We start from the raw sequence: 18,927 nt of genomic DNA, 5'->3' as shown, positions 1-18,927 counted from the left end.
ACAAATTACCCAATATTTTTTACAGTGTAAAGAACACAATTTGCATTGGATTTATACATGAACTCACATTTTGTGCAATTATGGGTCTGCTTGCACTAAGGAAATGTTGCGTAATTTCGGAACCGCGTATACCCGTTGGTCACAAATTTGGTCTCAAATGTTGCGCGAGACTTTAACATAAAATGATAGCCATCGACGCCGTCGAAATTTTCTCGCTGCCGATTCATCACGTAAAAAGTCGATGGGGGAGGGGGGGGTGATGCATCTTTCCCCAGTCTTATTAGGGTTATAACGCAGCACATAATGTTCCGTGATAACATGACTCTATGTTTATAATCTCTTCAAGCGATAAAAAGGGCAATTTGTGAGAAAATCACACTTTCTTCAACAAACTTTAGGGGAAAACTTTTAAATACATATTTAAAACACTACCCCTATAAAGTCATAGATGTAAACAACGCCAAAATATGCCAAAAAGCAAGTTTTACGACTTTAAATTTCGAGAACAAAAATTCTCAATACCGCTTGTGGACGATAGGTCTATAATTCTCATATGTTTATCATGTACAGTATATTATATTCAATGATCTTCACCAATTCCCCTCCAAAAAGTTATTGTTTAACTTACATTGACACGAAATACAGTGCGTATCAAAAAAAAGTTTACACTTTGAAAAAGCCCTGGTAATTTAAAAATATACAACATGTGGGTAATTTTTTCACATACAATCCTGGGTTTGGGTCTCATCTATCCAATGAAAGTAAAAGCTTTGACAGAATGTTACACTTGAGTGAGCACTGTCCATTTTTGTAAAGCTCGCAGAAATCTGTTTGCGCAGAAATGCCCGTTTGTACGCTGTGTCAAGGGGAAAGGGTGAAATCAAACTTACCCTGCCAAACATTTCTCATACATTTCCCTTGCACTTTTAGTCAATTGAAATAAAACGGATACATTCAAGCATTTTCTAACAATTTTGCCACCCAAATTGAAATTTAATCACTTAGTATACACAACTTTGCACCCTTTTTGTGCCTGCTGAATCTGAGGACATAACTGAATCTGCCTGAACCAAAGTTTTATATCAGACATTTCTAGCACTTTTTCACTAAGTCTTTATCATTTAAAGTGGGTTTACGTTTCATTTTTTTATTGAATACTTGTTTCTCCACATTTTTTCTAAGCTTGACAATGATTAACGAAATGAAAATCAAGCCTAAGCCATTTCATGTAAATCACAGCTCAGTGTATAAGGCAAATATCGTCCCGATGGCCTTGGTGTGTGGGAGAGTGGGGTGTGGCGCAATGCACTCCTCGAAGTGGTTTGGGCAAAGAAACAAGTTAAATAGGTAAAAGATATCTTCAAATCAATTTTACGAGCTAAATTCCACGTGTTATTCATGATTAAGGTCTACTTTTATTCGCATAACTATTTCAAAGTTCTGCGCAAATCATTTTTCACTAAATTTTCAAAAGTAAGTGGTGCTCACTCAAGCGGAAACATTTTTCGACAGTTTTATCGTCATTTGCTTAAATGGACCTGTACCAATGTGAAAATGTGGAAAAATCTTCAGGATATTACAAATGTTTAATTTTACAGGATTTTTTCTAAGTGTAAACTTTTTTTTGATACGCACTGTATACAGCTGCAGCGTATTCTAGGCAGAAATGCAATGTGATTGTGAAAATGTCTGTTTGCACCAATATGCGTTTTGACACAATTATGTATGTAAGATTATATTTCTTGCTTTGCCAAATACGTTTTGCCTTAATTTAGTGTCTGTTGTACATTTTTTTGTGGAATATTGTTCGGCTCATTCATAGAATTTTGGGCGTGAATTGACTTCTTTTAAAATCAATAACATTGATTACGCCAGTTTTCCAAGCAGTTGTACTAAAGATTATCAGGTCGCATAAGATAGAATCATGTGACCTAGATCATCATCCAGCACTTATTCTTAGCCAGAATGTAAAGAGCTCCAGGTACCGGCCTCGGAGTCTTTCGTTTGGCGCTCAAATCTTAGTGTTCATGATGATAATCTACAAGCCTGAAAAAAAATTGCCTCCAAAAAAAGAAAACTTGTGTGATATGTCCCCCCCCCAAAAATAATAAAAAAAAGTTAAACAAGCTGCTAAATGCAATCAAACAAAAACTAAGGAATACATCTTATACCGGGTTTAGTGTGTTTTCATATGCCTAATATCCCGGCTTATACATTCAAACGGGTGAAACAGATGGCCGTTTCATAAAGATGTTCGTAAGTTAAGAACGACTGGTGATCCTAATGGTAAATGATATTTATCATTCATTGTTCATTGGTGATTATTCAAAAGGGTCATTCTTAAAGGGGAATGAAACACTTGGAACAAGTAGGCTTGTGTCGAAACAGAAAAATCAAGAATAAGAACATACAAAGTTTGAGAAAAATCGGACAAATAATTAGAAAGTGATGAGCATTTGAATATTGCAATCACTAATGCTATGGAAATCCTCCCATGGGCAATGCAACAAGGATGTGTGATGTCACATGTGAAAAACTTTCCCTTTGATTTTCTATAAAATACCCCCGAAATCTCTCTTTTTTCTTTTCTTATGGTGATAAAAACTCTTTATCCATGATGTATTCTTTAAAAATCTGTATTACATACCCTCCTATAGAAAGAATATATATGCTCTGATAGATGTGAAAAAGAGGCAGTTTAAGCGAAATATATACTAAAGTAATGGGGAGAGTTTTTCACAAGTGACATCACACATCTTTGTCGCATTGCCAATTTGAGGATCTCCATAGCATTAGTGATCGCAATATTCAAATGCTCATAACTTTATCATTATTTGTCCGATTTTTTCAATCTTTCGTTGATCTGTTTCTTTGATTTTTCTGTTTTCACACAAGCTATCTTATTCCAGAGGTTTCATTCTCCTAAGTCCCTCTTATCATGCGAACAGTTTAATGAAGCATTCACCTGATAATATGAATTGACCTTCGGGGGTAATCATACACTCTTTTTATTCTATTTCAAGTGTCCACATTTCCGTCGTTTCGCTCAGCAATATAGTGTTTTCTAAGTGGGAAATCTTTGTCAATCATTCGCTCGGAAAAAAAAATTGATTCTGTGCCAAAAGCAGTCATCGAACGCACCACATGGGATGTTCATATACCAGCAGTTTCTCTTATGAGTATAACAACACGATGATAGATATGAGATGCGCAAGGAAATGACATTGAGATGTATAGACGTATGTTCTTGCCTATTTTTCCCGCCATATCTCGACTGTCCATTGCCTTTTTGCAAAGCAAATTGAAACAGGAAATGTAATATGCACATCACAATATTACCAGTTTTTAAAGCAAATGTTTTTCTCTTGACAACTACCAAGCACACTTTCAGCTTGTCAAAATAGGGTCTACATAGCCATGGGTGTCGATCACGGGGGGGTGGGGATATATATCCCCCAATATTTCAAATGGGGATGGGGGTGGCCTGTATTATCATCCCCCAATAATTTAGGGTAGAAAAATTATAATAATGATGATGAAAAAATAAAAAGTTTGATCATGATGATTATAGTGATGATTATAGTATGCCATCAATCAGTTTGTTTCCCTCGCAATTTGCGTGTATTGTTATTAAATAAAAACATTCTTTTCCAGGACTTTTAAACAGATGGGTGGAGGTTCAAGATGAAAAAGAATGAAATGTTTATGTATATGCTATTTTTTAACACATTTTTAAACATAAAAGGACCCCGACGAAAAACAACTTTTGTTGATAGGGTGCTCCATCCCACCAGTGGTGAATAAATTAATTTTAATAAATCAATTAATTCAAAAGGATGGGAAAATGAACGGGAGTAAAAGGGTGGCAAGATAAACGGGGAAAACCCCATGGACGTAAAGAGGGGTAAATCTTGAAAAAGTACAAATAATTTTTCTCAGATTTACCCCTCCCCACATCCAAGACTAGTGCATGATGTTTGTCCCATTTAATCTACAACCCTTTTGAATATCACTTCAATTCAAATTCAATTCAAATTCAATTCAAAATTTATTTAAATCAATCAATCATAAAAATACAGGTATATACAAATTAGGCAAAAACATGGAATGGGAGCCCCTAGAAGTTTTCATTTAAAAAAAACTTGTGGGTGGGGCACCACCATGATACAATTAAATACAAATTAATATAACACATACATAAAGAGTGAACAACAAATAACATTGAAATACAATAAATAATTCAATTCAATTATTTATAAAGAAAAAATGGGCTAATATAGGGGAAACAAACAAACAAGCAAACTAGAAGTAATAATTATGAATCATAGTGACCTACAGTGTGCCATATATTGGCAGGAGTTTTAATACTGAGCGAAAAATTAAACTTTCAAAAGTTTTTAAACACTTAATTAGGGTTTCACTTTGTTTATTATCATTGTTTAAATCATTCCACAGCTTAATTCCTCTACAACATAGATAATTTTGGGTAATTTAGTTTTTGGAAGATATCGGTGAAGATTTGCTGAATGACGCGTAAAGTATGAATGGAAAGAGGCATTTGTGTTGAAGAGATTATTAAAAATATTTGGCAAGAGATTTGAATGGTAATTGTACATAAATATAAAAGAGCCAAGTCACAGATATTTTTAACATTTTAAAATCAAGAAAGAACTTGTTTGTGTGACTATTGAAATGTGCGTTACAAACTGTTCTGAACCTTTTTTGAATAAGAAATAATCTATGTAAATGTGTTTTGAATCCATTCCTCAAAGCATAAACAATAAGTGAAATGGGGTAAAAACAAAGTATTATAAAGTGATTTTTTTATATTTTTGTTATGTAAAATAAGTAATAACATGGCCAAATTTGCTCTACGGCGGCCGTACGGCGAGTCGAAAACAGCCGTTTTATTAATTTTAATTCAAACCACCTATGTAGTTGGTACAAACAATGTTAAAACGGCTGTTTTCGACTCGCCGTACGGCCGCCGTAGAACAAATGTGACCAAGGTATTAAGCCACCAAGAATATCTCTTTGCGCATATCTAACAAAACGTGCTGGTCATAAAACATGTAAAAGCTCTTGAGCAACTTATCCTGATTATATCGCGGACAAATCTGAGGCTATAAATGGATGCAAAGCGCAAAAAGTATTCCAAAATAACAAACTTCTTTCAAGCAACCCCAAGCAAGAAAGCAGAAAAAGAAATGAAAAAGGAATCTGAAAGTCCCCCGCAAGAAAAAAGAAACAGCTAGTATAAGTGAATTACAATCGTTTGTTTTTGTTTCATGCACTTACAGAGCATTTAAAACATGTTAAAATCCAGGGTTAAAATCGTCTAAGGAATGACGGTAAGCCCGATGGCGCACGAGAAGCCACACAGTTTGTAATTCGTGCTAGTCTTAATTTGTCCGAATCTGCATTTTGTCATCATGCATTAAGAAGAAAAAAAATATTGCCAGTGTGGTTAGATTTAAGAGAGAAGTTGTATAGATCATGCTCAATAAACAGATCACTTTGTACATGGTCCAGACAATTTTTGTCGTTTTTTCTGTCGTATGAGTTTAGAATAGGCTTACTTGTAACACAAATTGAATTTTCAAAAAAATATATGAGTACAGTACACTGCAACAATGAAGGAATTTCCAAGAACACCATGCATATCAACCACTCCCAAATGTCCTAACTTGTGATTTTAGTGGGGGTAATGTTGAAAGATCCCCATCCACAAGTACATTTGTGTCAATCATCCCCCCAACCAAGAATACCGATCGACACCCATGTACATAGCAACAGCTAGAGAACGAAAATGACGGGGAAAAGTAACGGAATTTTGCTGACAAGAGGATTATAAATAATGGTTCAGAAATGATAAAAGAAGTTAATGAAATAGATATAGATTTAGCATGTTCAGTATTGAAGAATGAAATGAAAGTATTTTGAGCATATACAACTACAAGCATGAAGAGGAGCGGTGGTCTCGATCTTGTGAACTGTTTTTTTTTTTTCGAGGGTTACATTTGTAATTCCGAAGGTTCGTTTCCGATGGTTCGGTATTCCGAAGGTTTGTTAATCCGAAAGCGAAATAGGGTTTGTTATTCCGAAAATCCGTTAGTCCGAGAACGAAATTACGTTCGTTAATCCTGAGGTACCTTAGTCCGAAAACGAAATAAGGTTCGTTGGGCCGAAAACTAAAGGTACGTTAGTCCGAAGGTTACCGGTAACTAAATGAATAGAATTAAAAATCTTACTCCACGCATGGAAAGCATTGCATGGTCAGTCCCCTATCAAGACCTCATCTACACTCCAGCAAGAAATATCTGTTCCTCCACTAACGAACAGCTTAATGTAAAGAGAACAAAATACCCTGGTCATATAGGTAAAAAGGCCTTTGCCTCTTCAGCTGCATCTCTTTTGAATGCTCTTCCTCTGAGGATCCGAACAATTGAATCGTTTGAAGCATTTAAAATCCTTTGTTTTCTTCTTTTGTTGAATAAACTTAATGTAATTTTATCTGACCATACAACCATACAAGTAAACATCTTTTCTGCAATCCTCCACCATCCCTCTGCGCCTAAGAATAGTTAACTAGATAGATGGCGCATAATAAATGCTGTTTCTTAATTTTATAAAGGTTCGTTATTCCGAAAACGAAATCAATTTATTAAAAAAAAAACGGTGTTGTAATTTAAAAAAAAACAGAAAAGTGATTTGTTTAGGGGAGAGGGTGACAGGGTGTCATTTTTAAAAGTTTCTGCTGGTTGTGTTTAAATTTTTTTTTTTCTTCAAACCTACACTTTCCCCCATGCTTTCGGGAGCACCTGGGTGGAGTGCAAAATGACGATATGCCGCAGCTGTTTTCGAAAACAAGTCATTCTATAATTACAAGGCGAGAGTCAGAAACACCCTCGAAGAGAGTTTGAAGTCATCGTGACATCTTAATATTCTCTCAGAATGACCGACTCGTCGATACTTAGATAGCTTTCAGAAAAATAATGTTTCCTGAGCAGTCAGAATAATAATGATGACAATAATAACAAAATTAGTTTTTACCTATCAGTGTAGCCACTTCACCTGTAAGCTGTTCATCCAGTGGGCCCTGCTTAACATGTCAGGCATGCTTAACATGCCTGACAGGAAGGCAGAAGGTCCCATTTAAAGGGGAATCCAACCCAAATAAAAATTTGTTTTTATAAGAAAAAGAAAAATCAGACAAGTTGATGCAACACTTCACCATTTTATGGCCAAGACTGGATTCCCCTTTAAAGTCATCACTCAGCCGGGGATCAAACCCACGACATGAGTCGACCTCCCGTTTCTGATGTTGGTGCCCTTCCACTGAGCCACCATAACAGTCTAAGTTTCAACCACCTCTACCAGTCCCAGATAAACGGGCGAACAGCCATTTCCAAACATTCGTTTTCATACGAATGTGTTAGGTGCTGTATGAATTAATACATTACAAGGTAATGCAGAACATTACATTTTTCAACACAGTTAAAAAAATACTTACAGAAGGTGTGCAAATACATCTATTCCCCCCCAAAAAAAATCAATTATTTAAAAAATAAAATATCAATTAAATACCGACATCCGACCGCGCTTCTTGAATGGGCGCACGCGCGCACCCATCATGACAAATATCGCTGTCAGGGTATGAAGACTGAAGAGCATCGACTGCGAACGGAAATCAGAATATATATAACAGTACAAATTCATCTCAACCTCTCGGATAGTGGTACAAGAAGTACGCAGGTTAGGATGTGTTTCATTATTTCCCATTGGTCACATTAGGCCTGTAAATCCAGTAGCACAAGAGACCAATTACTGATCGAAGCAAGGAGCTCTAAAGGTGAAACATTATTTTTCAGATATCCTACATGCCTCGCGATTTCGTTCAGATTTAACTTGGCAGGTGCGATGGGTGTTTTGCCATGTCTGCCTTATAAAGTTCTTGCTCGTGCAAAATAACTTGTCATTGAAACAAATTTGAGTGGTTTCCAACGGAAATACTTTACTACTTTACTGTCGAGACTATGGTCATTGGAGAATAAATATTCCTTGGATTGTTGGAGTAATGATGGCATGCTAATATTTGACAACGGATGTCTCCATTGAATTCGTAATTCACTCAACTCATTCCATTACTTCTACACATTTGTTTTGTTGCATCGAAATAAATTACCATAGGGACATTTCTTAATTGCGTTAATATTTCTACAAATTCAGCGGAAAATGAATCGAAATTTCATTTAAAGTTGTTACAGTGCACTTCTTTCGATTTATTTGATAGCTACGCACTCTATGGAAATATATATTGATTTCATTTTGTTTGCTTTATTTTTCATACTTGTGAAAACGTAATCAAATTTGAATAGCGAATTTGGAAGCGAAATTCTGAAAGGCAATTTATTCAAGTACTTTCGTATTTCAATGGCGGGAACTAATGAACCCGACAGGTTATGCTTAGATCTGATTGTATTACCCATGTAGGAATTAAAGGAATGATAATTTTAACTAATAAAGGGATTCCTCCAGTCAATTTCCATTTGACGATGCATATAACCCCTCGATCTGTGATGAGGAGTGAAAGGGACATGTGTACTTTGAGTTATAATTTGCCTTGATAATTCCTAAGTTTATATTGAGACCTAAAAAGTTTGGTTACAAAATCAAAATTACGTATTTTAAGAGCGAAATACATTATGTTTCTTTTCCTGGGGTTCAAAATAATGGACAGTCGCTATTAAAGTGCAGAAGCTTCAAAACTTAATCTTAATAAACGATTAAACTATTCGCTGTTAAAACTATAATCTCTTAGCTCTTGGAATATTTAATTAACCGCAGGTAAGAATCATTCAACACCTATTTTGATTAAAATGAAAGAATGTGCAATTTATTGAGAGCAGTTAGATAACGCATTATTTGGTCTCATTAATATGCTAGATGATCTGATGTGTGAAATTTGACGCAGGATAAGACGTCGTGAATTCATAAGGTACTGATGATGGTTAACACTTTTTAGCTCGGAAGACAATTCATCCGTAAATTTCGTAAAGATTATTGTCATGATTATTCTATGATAGTCATCAATTTATGCGTAACCCATTGTGATCGCCCGATTACACCAAGGGTACTATGATGATCATGACTATAGAAGGAAAAAGAGATTCCAGCCTTTTCTCTATCGCAGAGGTGACAATCACAACCCATGAACTGTCAACCTGTACGAGCCCTCTCTTTTCCTTTCCAGAGAGTTGCTATGAGTCATGTGGATAATAAGAGAAAGGTTTGATGTCAATAATGGGTATAAATACCTAGCAATGACTGATATTCGTCACTTAGGGATCGGACATGTTTTACCTGCTGGTCGTGATCTTGGCCCCATGCAGTTTCTTGTTTTGGTAGTCGTTTTAACAGGTGTAATCCGAATGTGCTTGAACATGTGAGCAGAGATGGGGCAAGTCTGTCCTATTCTGACAACTATTCTACTCCTCTACGCCTTTAACACGGTCGGTGATAGTTTGGGGATGGAGATACTTGTGGAGGGTTTGAGCAGCAATTATTTTGAAACCACCATCGTGCCTGTGATCGACATCGCCGTCGAACGCATTAATACCATGGTGAAAAGGGGCGAGTATATGAATTTTACCATCGTTTTTCATCATTATAGCTACACGTGTGAGCATGTTTACCCATCGCTCGGGGCTTCGCTAGCTGCAAAGTACTACCACACCAAAAAAGTGGCCGCTTTCATGGGGCCGACTTGTAACTCGGCCATGGAAAACGTGGCCATACTGTGTTCCGCCTGGAACTTACCTGTCCTTTCGGGTATGTCCCCTGGATTCATGCTAGGGGATAAGGACAAATTTCACACTCTGACGCGAACATCGTCGCTGGCCGAACACTTCGCAAGAGCTGTGGAATCCGCTATGTACTATTTCAACTGGCACATGATCATCTGGATCAACCAATCAGAGGAGGGCTACTGGGGAGCTATCACAGAAGGTCTGAGGGATCATCATGCCCAACTTTTCAAGGAAGGTTTCGATTTCGTGGAAATTAAAAGCTGGGAGTTTGATGACACCAAAGACATTCTGGAACATGCCATGACGAAAGGAAGGGGTAAGTTATGAGCGTATTCGAACGACTGCAACTTTGTAATAATTAATTTTATTACAATTTCCGCTGTCTGGCAGAAAACATTTGATTATAATGCATATTAACTTTCATCGTTCAAAAAGGAAACTCTGTGCATCCTTACTTGATATTCACCCGCACCTTACACTCATACAAACATCTCCCCCACAACCCCTTAAACACCATCACTAGCATACACACATACCACCCTTCAAAAAGCCCTAGAATATGGATTATGTTATACATTAAACACCAATTTCCTAACAACCATGTTATTTGCCCAAGTCGCCCGAGGTCCACCTTTCCTCACACTTTTTGGACAACAGTATGCATAATAAATTTAATAATTTAATGGGATTTTTACTGGTTATTTCAGCAGGCCCACACCGTATTTGGTTACTCACCTCTATAATGTTTGCTGAATTTGCTAACACCTCGAACAAACCATTAGGTTTGAACACTCAATGAGATGAATTTATGTTACAAAGAACTAAAGGTTTCCACTAACATCTTTTAATAAAATCATCTAGCTGTTTTCTTAGCAATGCTTAAGAAAAGTCCACCCAAACAAAAAGTTGATTTGAAAAAAGGAGAAAAATCCAAGCATAAAACTTAAAATTTCATTAAATTCAGATGTAAAATAAGAAAGTTATGACACTTAAGTTTCGCTTAATTTCACAAAACATCATGCTGGTCGGTATGCAAATTGGCAGACTGATGACGTAACCCACTCACTATTTCTTTTGTATTGTATTATATGAAATATGAAATATTCTAATTTCAATTCTCCTTGTCAAGTGAAACAAAGTTTTGTTCTCCCTGAACATGTGGAATTACAATTATTTTAGTAATTTATGGTTAAGTTGGTCCTTATTGTCAATCTGAAATATTGTATTGTTCAAATAAAAAAAAAACATTAAAAGAAACAGTGAGTGATGGACATCATCGATTCTCTCATTTGCATATCACTTAGTTGTGCATTAAACTATTGTGAAAAATAAGCGAAATTTTAAAATGTCAAAACTTCTTATTTTACATCCGATTTCGATGAAATTTAAAGACGTCACAACCGAATACCACAACATGCAAAGCAAAGATAGTGGTATATATCATTGTTCTTGTACGAACAAACTGCTCTGTTTCCCAGGTTTGTCCTTTGCAAAGCCCCCGTCTGAAAAGAAAGTTCGCTTCACATAATAATTTCTCTTTATCATCTCAACCGAACCTGATCAACACATTTTCTCGAATTCCACATTGAAATCCCACATCGCCATTTAATTCTGTTTCAATCGACCATACTAATCGCAGTCCCTTCTCTGCCTCTAGAATTTAGCCATTGTACCGTGACTTTTCCTTTCATTTACACCTTATCGTCACATAGTCGTTCTGACATTTCGACGTTATATCAGTCCGTCTTGAGCAAAAAGACATGAGAATAATGTAGCCATTTGTAAAAATCGCAAAACATCGCTAAACATGCTAAAGAGTGTCGTTTTATGTCGTGATGGATAATGGATCTCTTAATGTAGCCACGTGTAAAAAAAAGTACTATCGCATTTAGAAAAAGTGGGCAATCCATTATTGCCATCAGTGATTGTATCATGTAGCGACACCTCTCGTATCAGTCTTGTGTTCGCCATCGTGGTGATATGACTATATTTCCTTACATATTTTCTTACACCTTGTGTTGGCCCTAAGATTATGACAACAAACCAGATAAAGTATATTCTGTTTTATCGATTTTTTGCAAAACTGATACTATAATTTTTTTTCTAAATGATAATGCTCCAGGGTACAAAAGAATGATTATATCGAACGTATAATTCAATTACATTTATTTGCTGTTTATCAAGGATGTGTGTATGATGCATTCCAGATAACTTTTACGAATTGTAACATTTTACTTCAGTGTCTTTCATGACATCATTCGTACAGGGAAAAATATTGATTGGGACGAGAGGATATCAAGAGAGATAAAGAGAGGGAGAATAACGAAACGGTCCCCCAATGGCACCAAACAACGTAAAAAAGCACAAAAGATAGCTAGAGAGATATATACATGATAGATAGCTAGATAGCTCCATGATACATCGAAGATTATATGAGGATTTACAAATCATAGAACGGATTGTTTATCTAAAGAGAAAATTACGAAGAATAGATATACCACTTTATTGTGACAAGCTATAGACGAAGGCATGTAAATACGATTATTGAAATACTTGTCTTATATCATGTATATTAGATAGATGTTGCTTCATTTGAGTGACTAACGACGATATAAAGTACTCAACACTGAAATTACATTACCTTCATACCGATTTGAATGAAATGCTGAAAGATTTAGATTTATATATTTCCGTTCAACAAAATCATAATAATATATATTATTACCCCGGTCATCGGATTCAATCAGTCATTCCCGCACACAATGTGTGCACATCCTCCACTCCCTGGGGAGTATTCCAGTCAGTCGCCTGTGAGGCGCACACAGTACTGGACAAGCTACAATGACTTTCACATCCTACCGGGTACCCATTTAGCACCTGGGTCGAGAGTGGCAAAGTGTGGATTAACGCCTTGCCAAAGGACGCCAGACCGCGGTGGGATTCGAACACACGACCCTCTGTTTACAAGGCGAGAGTCAGAACCACTACACCACGGCTCCTCCATAGGATACTTAACATATCCACATACGCGTTTCTAAATCACAAAAATGATTTGCAATATGGATGTCTAAACCAAATTTCATATTTTTTTTATCAAGTCTGCATTCAGGAGCCAATGTGATAAAGCAGATTCATATCAACAACCATAGGGAGTTTGGCAAGGCTATGTCTTGTCTCCAAATCTCTTCAACTATTTAAGTGAGTTGATAATTTGAACATAATGCATCGAACATATCGAATCGGAGAGATTCAAAGTAGGAGACAATGTAAAAAATAAAATAGAAACATAAATTATGCGGTCTGCAAATTAAAGGCGTCCTACGTTTAGGGGGTTAGGTTAGGATGGCCAATGAATTCAAGAAAAAATACAGTACAAGGTAATTTCAAGAGTTGGGAATATAGTTATCTTCAGCAATATTCAAACCACCTCCGTCAGTTTTAAGGAAAATAATACAAGAGGCGAGCAAGAAAGACGGAGACAACATTAGATGACATTGAGTTTGTATTTCCTCAGGGGTTATTTTCCGGGGGGGGGGGGTAAATGTTCAATGAAATGATGTAGAAGAGAATTGGGTAGAATTATCACATGTTTACAGAATGTTTCACTCGTTTAAGTTTATCAGCTCATTCATGTCAGAAATATCTCTTGATTTAATACGTGTGCAAAGAATATTCTTGCTAGTAAATGTGTAGTCATTTTCTTAAAGGCTGAAAATATATGATATGAACAAAGAAAAATCAGACTAACAAAACACTGACAATTTGATCAAAATCGGACTAGGATTTAAAAAAAAATATTTCAAAGATTTGCATTATACCAGTGAAACAGTTATGTGAATGTCTTCATGAATAATCAGTGAAAGTGATGATATCATATCCCCACTTTGTTCTTTTGGATTTTGTTATGTGATATCATGTCTATTCTAATTTTGCCTCCAAGTCAGATTGACAATTGATTTAATGCATTAGACATTCATTAGTGCAACTTATTTTATCATAAGGGAGACATATCATTGACTCTTGTACGAAGAAATGAAATTATTATGATTTCATGTAATAACATAAGAAGAAGGAAAGTGGGGATGTGACATTATCAGCCTCCTTAATGAATACTTATGACGACGTGCATGTAATTTTTTTCACAAAATCTGATAATTCAATAACTTTGTTATTTTTGTTATCATTATTTGATGAAATTTTCAGCATTTTTTGCTCAGTTAATTTTACTTTGTTTATTTAGATATAAACACTTTCAGCCCGGGTACCCCTTTAACTGTTATTCTGTTAATGTAAGAAGCAAGGAGTCACATTCATGAGTTCATAGTCTGTTCACAATATCCTCCCATGTAAAATTTCGATTGACATCTTGACACCAAAGAACTCTCAGTGGCGGCAGCCAAATGAGTTCATTCAGAAAAACGAAATGAGTATCCCTGTGTTGGAATAGCGTATACTTAAACAGTAATTTCGATAAAACCAAATGGGAAGATTTACGAATCATGAATTTTCTTGGTGTTGAATAATTTAGAGAATTCCGTAAGAGATAAGCTCCTAAGCTTCTCATTATGTTTCTCTTGTCTCCAGCTTCCTCTCCCCCACCCTTCCTCCCTTTCTATTCTACTTCTACATGTTACATTCTATTCCTTAACATCTGTTTTGTGCCGTATTAATAAACCATTTTCTTTTCATATTTTTTTATTAGGCAATATCTCTACGAAGAGGGATGGTACCATTTCCAATTAGCAATTACGTTATTTTTTTTTTTTTTTGGTTGGTCTGATTATGTCATAGAGTGTGATAGAGTATCTGTTAAGGATTTTTTTAATTAATTGAGCTCATGCGTTGTTCTCGCTCTATTTCGTAATACATCCAATTGCCCCACCAAGGAGATAGGGATGAAAAAACCCCGCATGTTGGAGCCCCCGCCCATGCAGTTGCTCCCCCTCCGACCCTGAATAAAGACTTTGTTATAAATATTTTCTGTCTCCCAACATATTTCTTTCATCTCAAGTCCCCCTAAGTAAATGTTAAACATGTTCCTTATACATTGTATAACTTGACACCTCTCAAGTGCAACATTCTCATTTTTGCTTCACTTTTTCTAATTTTTCGCTCACCTTCTCTTAACATCAGCATGTGATTACCCGCTTATTACTGAAACGTTCATTAGCATTCCAGTTATAATGGATTCATAACGGCCTAGCAATTAGTTCTATTATAATGATTATCATTAAATTAATATGTTTTTGCTTTTACATGGACTTAACCTCAAATTGAACTCGATACACCATCAATTATGTAGATAGCCAATGTAGTCGGGTATGAGAACTGTCTATTCTATATATTCATTTATAGAAAATATGTTTAACGTGCCTCTTTCCGATAAAAGAAAAATCAGATTTAAGAAACTGATTTTAAAAAATCCAATAACCTCTCAAAACGTTAACCCAAACGTCCTCACACACACCACACTATCCCCACTCACCCTTTCTTACACCCCTACCGTCACACACACACACTCTCCCTCCTTTTCAATTTGATGTAGATTTTCCCCCAAAAAGACTGAATGATTCTATTGATCAGCCCATTACATGGTAAGATATAAGACTTGTATTACTAGTTTTGATCGGAATCATCTCTGCTTATAAAAAACAGGGGCCCGTTGCAGAAAGAGTTGCGTTTAAACGCAAGCTCAAAAATCAAGCGCAAGTCCCAAATGCGCGCTGTTGATTGATTGAAAATCAAGTTGCGCATGATTTTTAGAGTTGCGATTGATTGCAACTCTTTCTGCAACGGGACCATGCGTTTCTATTAAGGTCTACATGATTGTCACTAGAAGGATTATTATTTTGTGTAGCGTTTTCTTAAAATTGTTAAGGACAAACCTGAGTACAATTATTACAATCGCTTTGCAACGAAATGAAAAAAAAATGTAATAAGTTATTATGTAATCTTGTAATATTTGGTAATATACACTACCTATAGCAATTGTTCAGTAATTGGTTTGACCATGTTCACAAGGTCGTCGGGAATGATATGCAATCGACCTTAACTTGAACTCATGCTGATTGAATGATTATTCTACGATTAATTGCAGAAATAATCATCATTTGGGAATTCACTTAAAGTCTTTAATGAAAAAGTAAAAAAAAATCTAGCCTCTAAATAACCTCAGTATCGGAAAATTTTCGGATGAAATTTTGTCCTTCAACCCTTATCTGCTAGTATTCAAAACATGGACTTTCTATTATCTTCCAGAAAATGGTATTGTGGCATTTATCTGCACCTTGTAATGTTTGAATGCATGAAAAGAGTCGTTTACGTATTTTTAGTGTAATTATTGTGATATTGGTCATGGTGGTCCATTGATTTATTTTATCCGATTTGATGTTATATTTCTAAAGAACGTACTTTATTTTGTGTCGAATTTTTTTGTTATTTCTTGCCTTAGAAAATTTAGAACTATGAAGGATTTTCGAGTTGTATGCACGACGTTACATTTGAATTAATCTACTAGGTGATGATATGCCATTCCAGAACCCCCATTCCATTCAACATAAAATACCACTTTAAGCTTAATTCACTATTTACATTATTTCATCTTATTATACACTGTTGAGGGTTAATACTGATTGTACCAATTGATATGTGCAATCGTAATGATATCCAGACCTTTAGAAGATTGATAACTATCCACAATCCATATAATGGGGAAGTCAACCACAGGTTGGTTTTAATAAGAGAAAACAAATGAGAAAAAAAAGAGTTTCACGAAAAAACATTAAGCAGAAAAAGAGTTATGAATATTATGAATTTTTAAAGTTGTGATTTTGTCAGGAATGTCAATTTATCGTCTCATCTAGATGGAAATCGACTTAAGGCCTTTCAAATAGAAAAATGCAATAAAATTCCACTATCAAGAGATTTACATTTCCTTCGACAGGTATATGGATATTGCATCATAAATATTTTCTTGTAATTACTATTTCTGACTAAAAAGGAAACTGGCTTCCGTCGTCTGCACTTCTGATGAGAAAAAATATACCTTCATTGACAACTTTATCATTATGAACATTATCAAAAAAGGTCTGCCGTTGGAGGATGCAGTCCAACCTCTTTTCCACCTTCATCGATGGCTGTTAACAATACATGGGGCGGAGGAGCGAAGTTGAAAGTGGGGGTGGCATCGTAAAAAGGACACTTTTTTCTTTTTAATCTTAAAACAATGTAGAATGTCTACCCCACTCTCAGTGACAGACAGCAGAAAATGTTCAAATTTGATAAACCTAATAAAATCATAAAGGGTTCAGGGTGGCTTATCGTATTTTCTTTTGTTTTCGTTTGGGGGACAAACCCAAAAGAGGACATTAATACGTCAAAAGGGGAAATGGGTGCAAATAAATGTATTTTCATCATCAGAACATAAAACGGGTAAGATGAAAAGGGTACTTAACACGTTTGTAATGGGATATTTTTGCTTCAGAGAAGGCGGCACTATCATGACTATAGTGCTTCGAAAAGTGGGGGCACTGTGCCCGTGGATCGCTTCCCCTGACGAAGCACTTCTTCTTCTGGAAACAGTACAAGCCACCGTCTGGTGTATTGTCGTACTGGTGAATTCTATGGGGAAACGTAAGAGATATACTTGTGAATATAAAGTTTTACAAATTTTATTCGATGTTTTTTTACTTGATGCAATAAATAATAATAACAAATATCTTTCTCTGGGTCAGGTCATACAAGTCTATGGGAGAGAACAACACTGGCAATCAATAACTCGTTATGAAAGTAGTCCGCTATTTAGATGAGGTTCAAGTCCGTTCCCTTCTTCATGACGAAATAAGCTACAATTGAAATTGATGACTGTGGATGTGTTTTGGCGGAGAATTCATACGTTATAGAGAAGAAAACGATTTCATAAAAATGTGTCTGCCTGCATTTCCACCTCTGGGAAAAAAACTTCCTTGCCATTCCTTGGCACTTGATGAAAGTTGTCCGCTTTTATTCGAGGTTGAAGTCCGACCCCCTTTCCATGGCAGTCTTCGCTGGTTGTAAACACGATCATAAAATTATGTGTTTGGACCATATTTTGAACGGTACATTAAGTGAAATCATCAATAATTCACGGGCATCAGGAAGTTTGATTCTATTCTGATCCTCTTCCGGGGGGTTCTAATTTGGGTTAACTGTGCTCGTTCAGACAGCGTTTGATGAAGACCTCTTTCCTGTGTTACCACTGTGTGTATTGACTCATATGAATTGCTCCCAGCATTGAAAATTCTAGATTTCATCGAAGTACGATGGGAAATGGGTGAGAGAGAGGTAGATTAAGGAAGTAAAACGATCGAGTTACCAAATTTCTTGGAAGATAGACTGCCAAATAGAGTTTCAACGGTACAATTCAATTATTTGAAGATATTTTTTTTTTGGGGGGGGGGGTGGACACTACTCCGAAGGAGGGCACAGCAAAGTTCCGTGTATGGACTTTGTACAATTCAGAACGATTTTATTTAACACTTAAGAAATAGACAAAATAGAAAAAAATTTCATTGTCACACTTTCCATAGTATTGTCATCACTTTTCGAGCATTTTTTATTTATTTTTTTAATGTTAACCAAAAACATGATTTAATGATAATAATATGCTAATACTATCACTTTTACTACTACTACTACTACTACTACTACTACTACTACTACTACTACTACTACTATTACTACTACTACTACTACTACTACTACTACTACTACTACTACTACTACTTCTTCTACTACTACAAAACAAATAGGCCAGTTTCATCAGATAGAAGGAAAGCCGGATAGAAAAATGATAATGAACGTTACTTGTATAGCGTATATTACTCACAACAGGTCTAAAGGCGCTTCACATGGATAGGTTATCAACCTCTTTTGGTATATACTCTACCTGTAAATCTTATCAGGGGTATATGTTGCAGTAAGGGCTCAGTTTGTTCGAAACTAAAACAAAATCAAGAGAAAATCGGAAGTACACGCTTCTGATCGGTCGAACACGTTGGAAGTAAAAAGGGAAAGTATTGCTATTAATTAATTGTAATTAATTGAATTACGTTTGTTATATTAACTTAGAAGACGATTC

At 35.8% G+C, this 18,927-nt stretch overlaps 1 protein-coding gene across 1 annotated transcript in view; it reads left to right on the top strand.

Moving 5' to 3' along the window:
- The first annotated feature begins 8,831 nt into the window (after positions 1-8,831).
- The window catches only part of LOC121411180 (atrial natriuretic peptide receptor 1-like), a 69,001-nt gene continuing 58,905 nt past the window's right edge, over positions 8,832-18,927 (top strand). The window contains exon 1 of the mRNA XM_041603745.1: positions 8,832-10,125. Within this exon, the coding sequence (XP_041459679.1) occupies positions 9,456-10,125 (670 nt within the window). The 5' untranslated portion in view covers positions 8,832-9,455. The remainder of the gene's footprint in view (positions 10,126-18,927) is intronic.

Source organism: Lytechinus variegatus, chromosome 3 (genome assembly GCF_018143015.1).
Source record: "Lytechinus variegatus isolate NC3 chromosome 3, Lvar_3.0, whole genome shotgun sequence".
Taxonomy (NCBI): domain Eukaryota; kingdom Metazoa; phylum Echinodermata; class Echinoidea; order Temnopleuroida; family Toxopneustidae; genus Lytechinus; species Lytechinus variegatus.
This window is presented reverse-complemented; position numbering and strand designations above follow the sequence as displayed.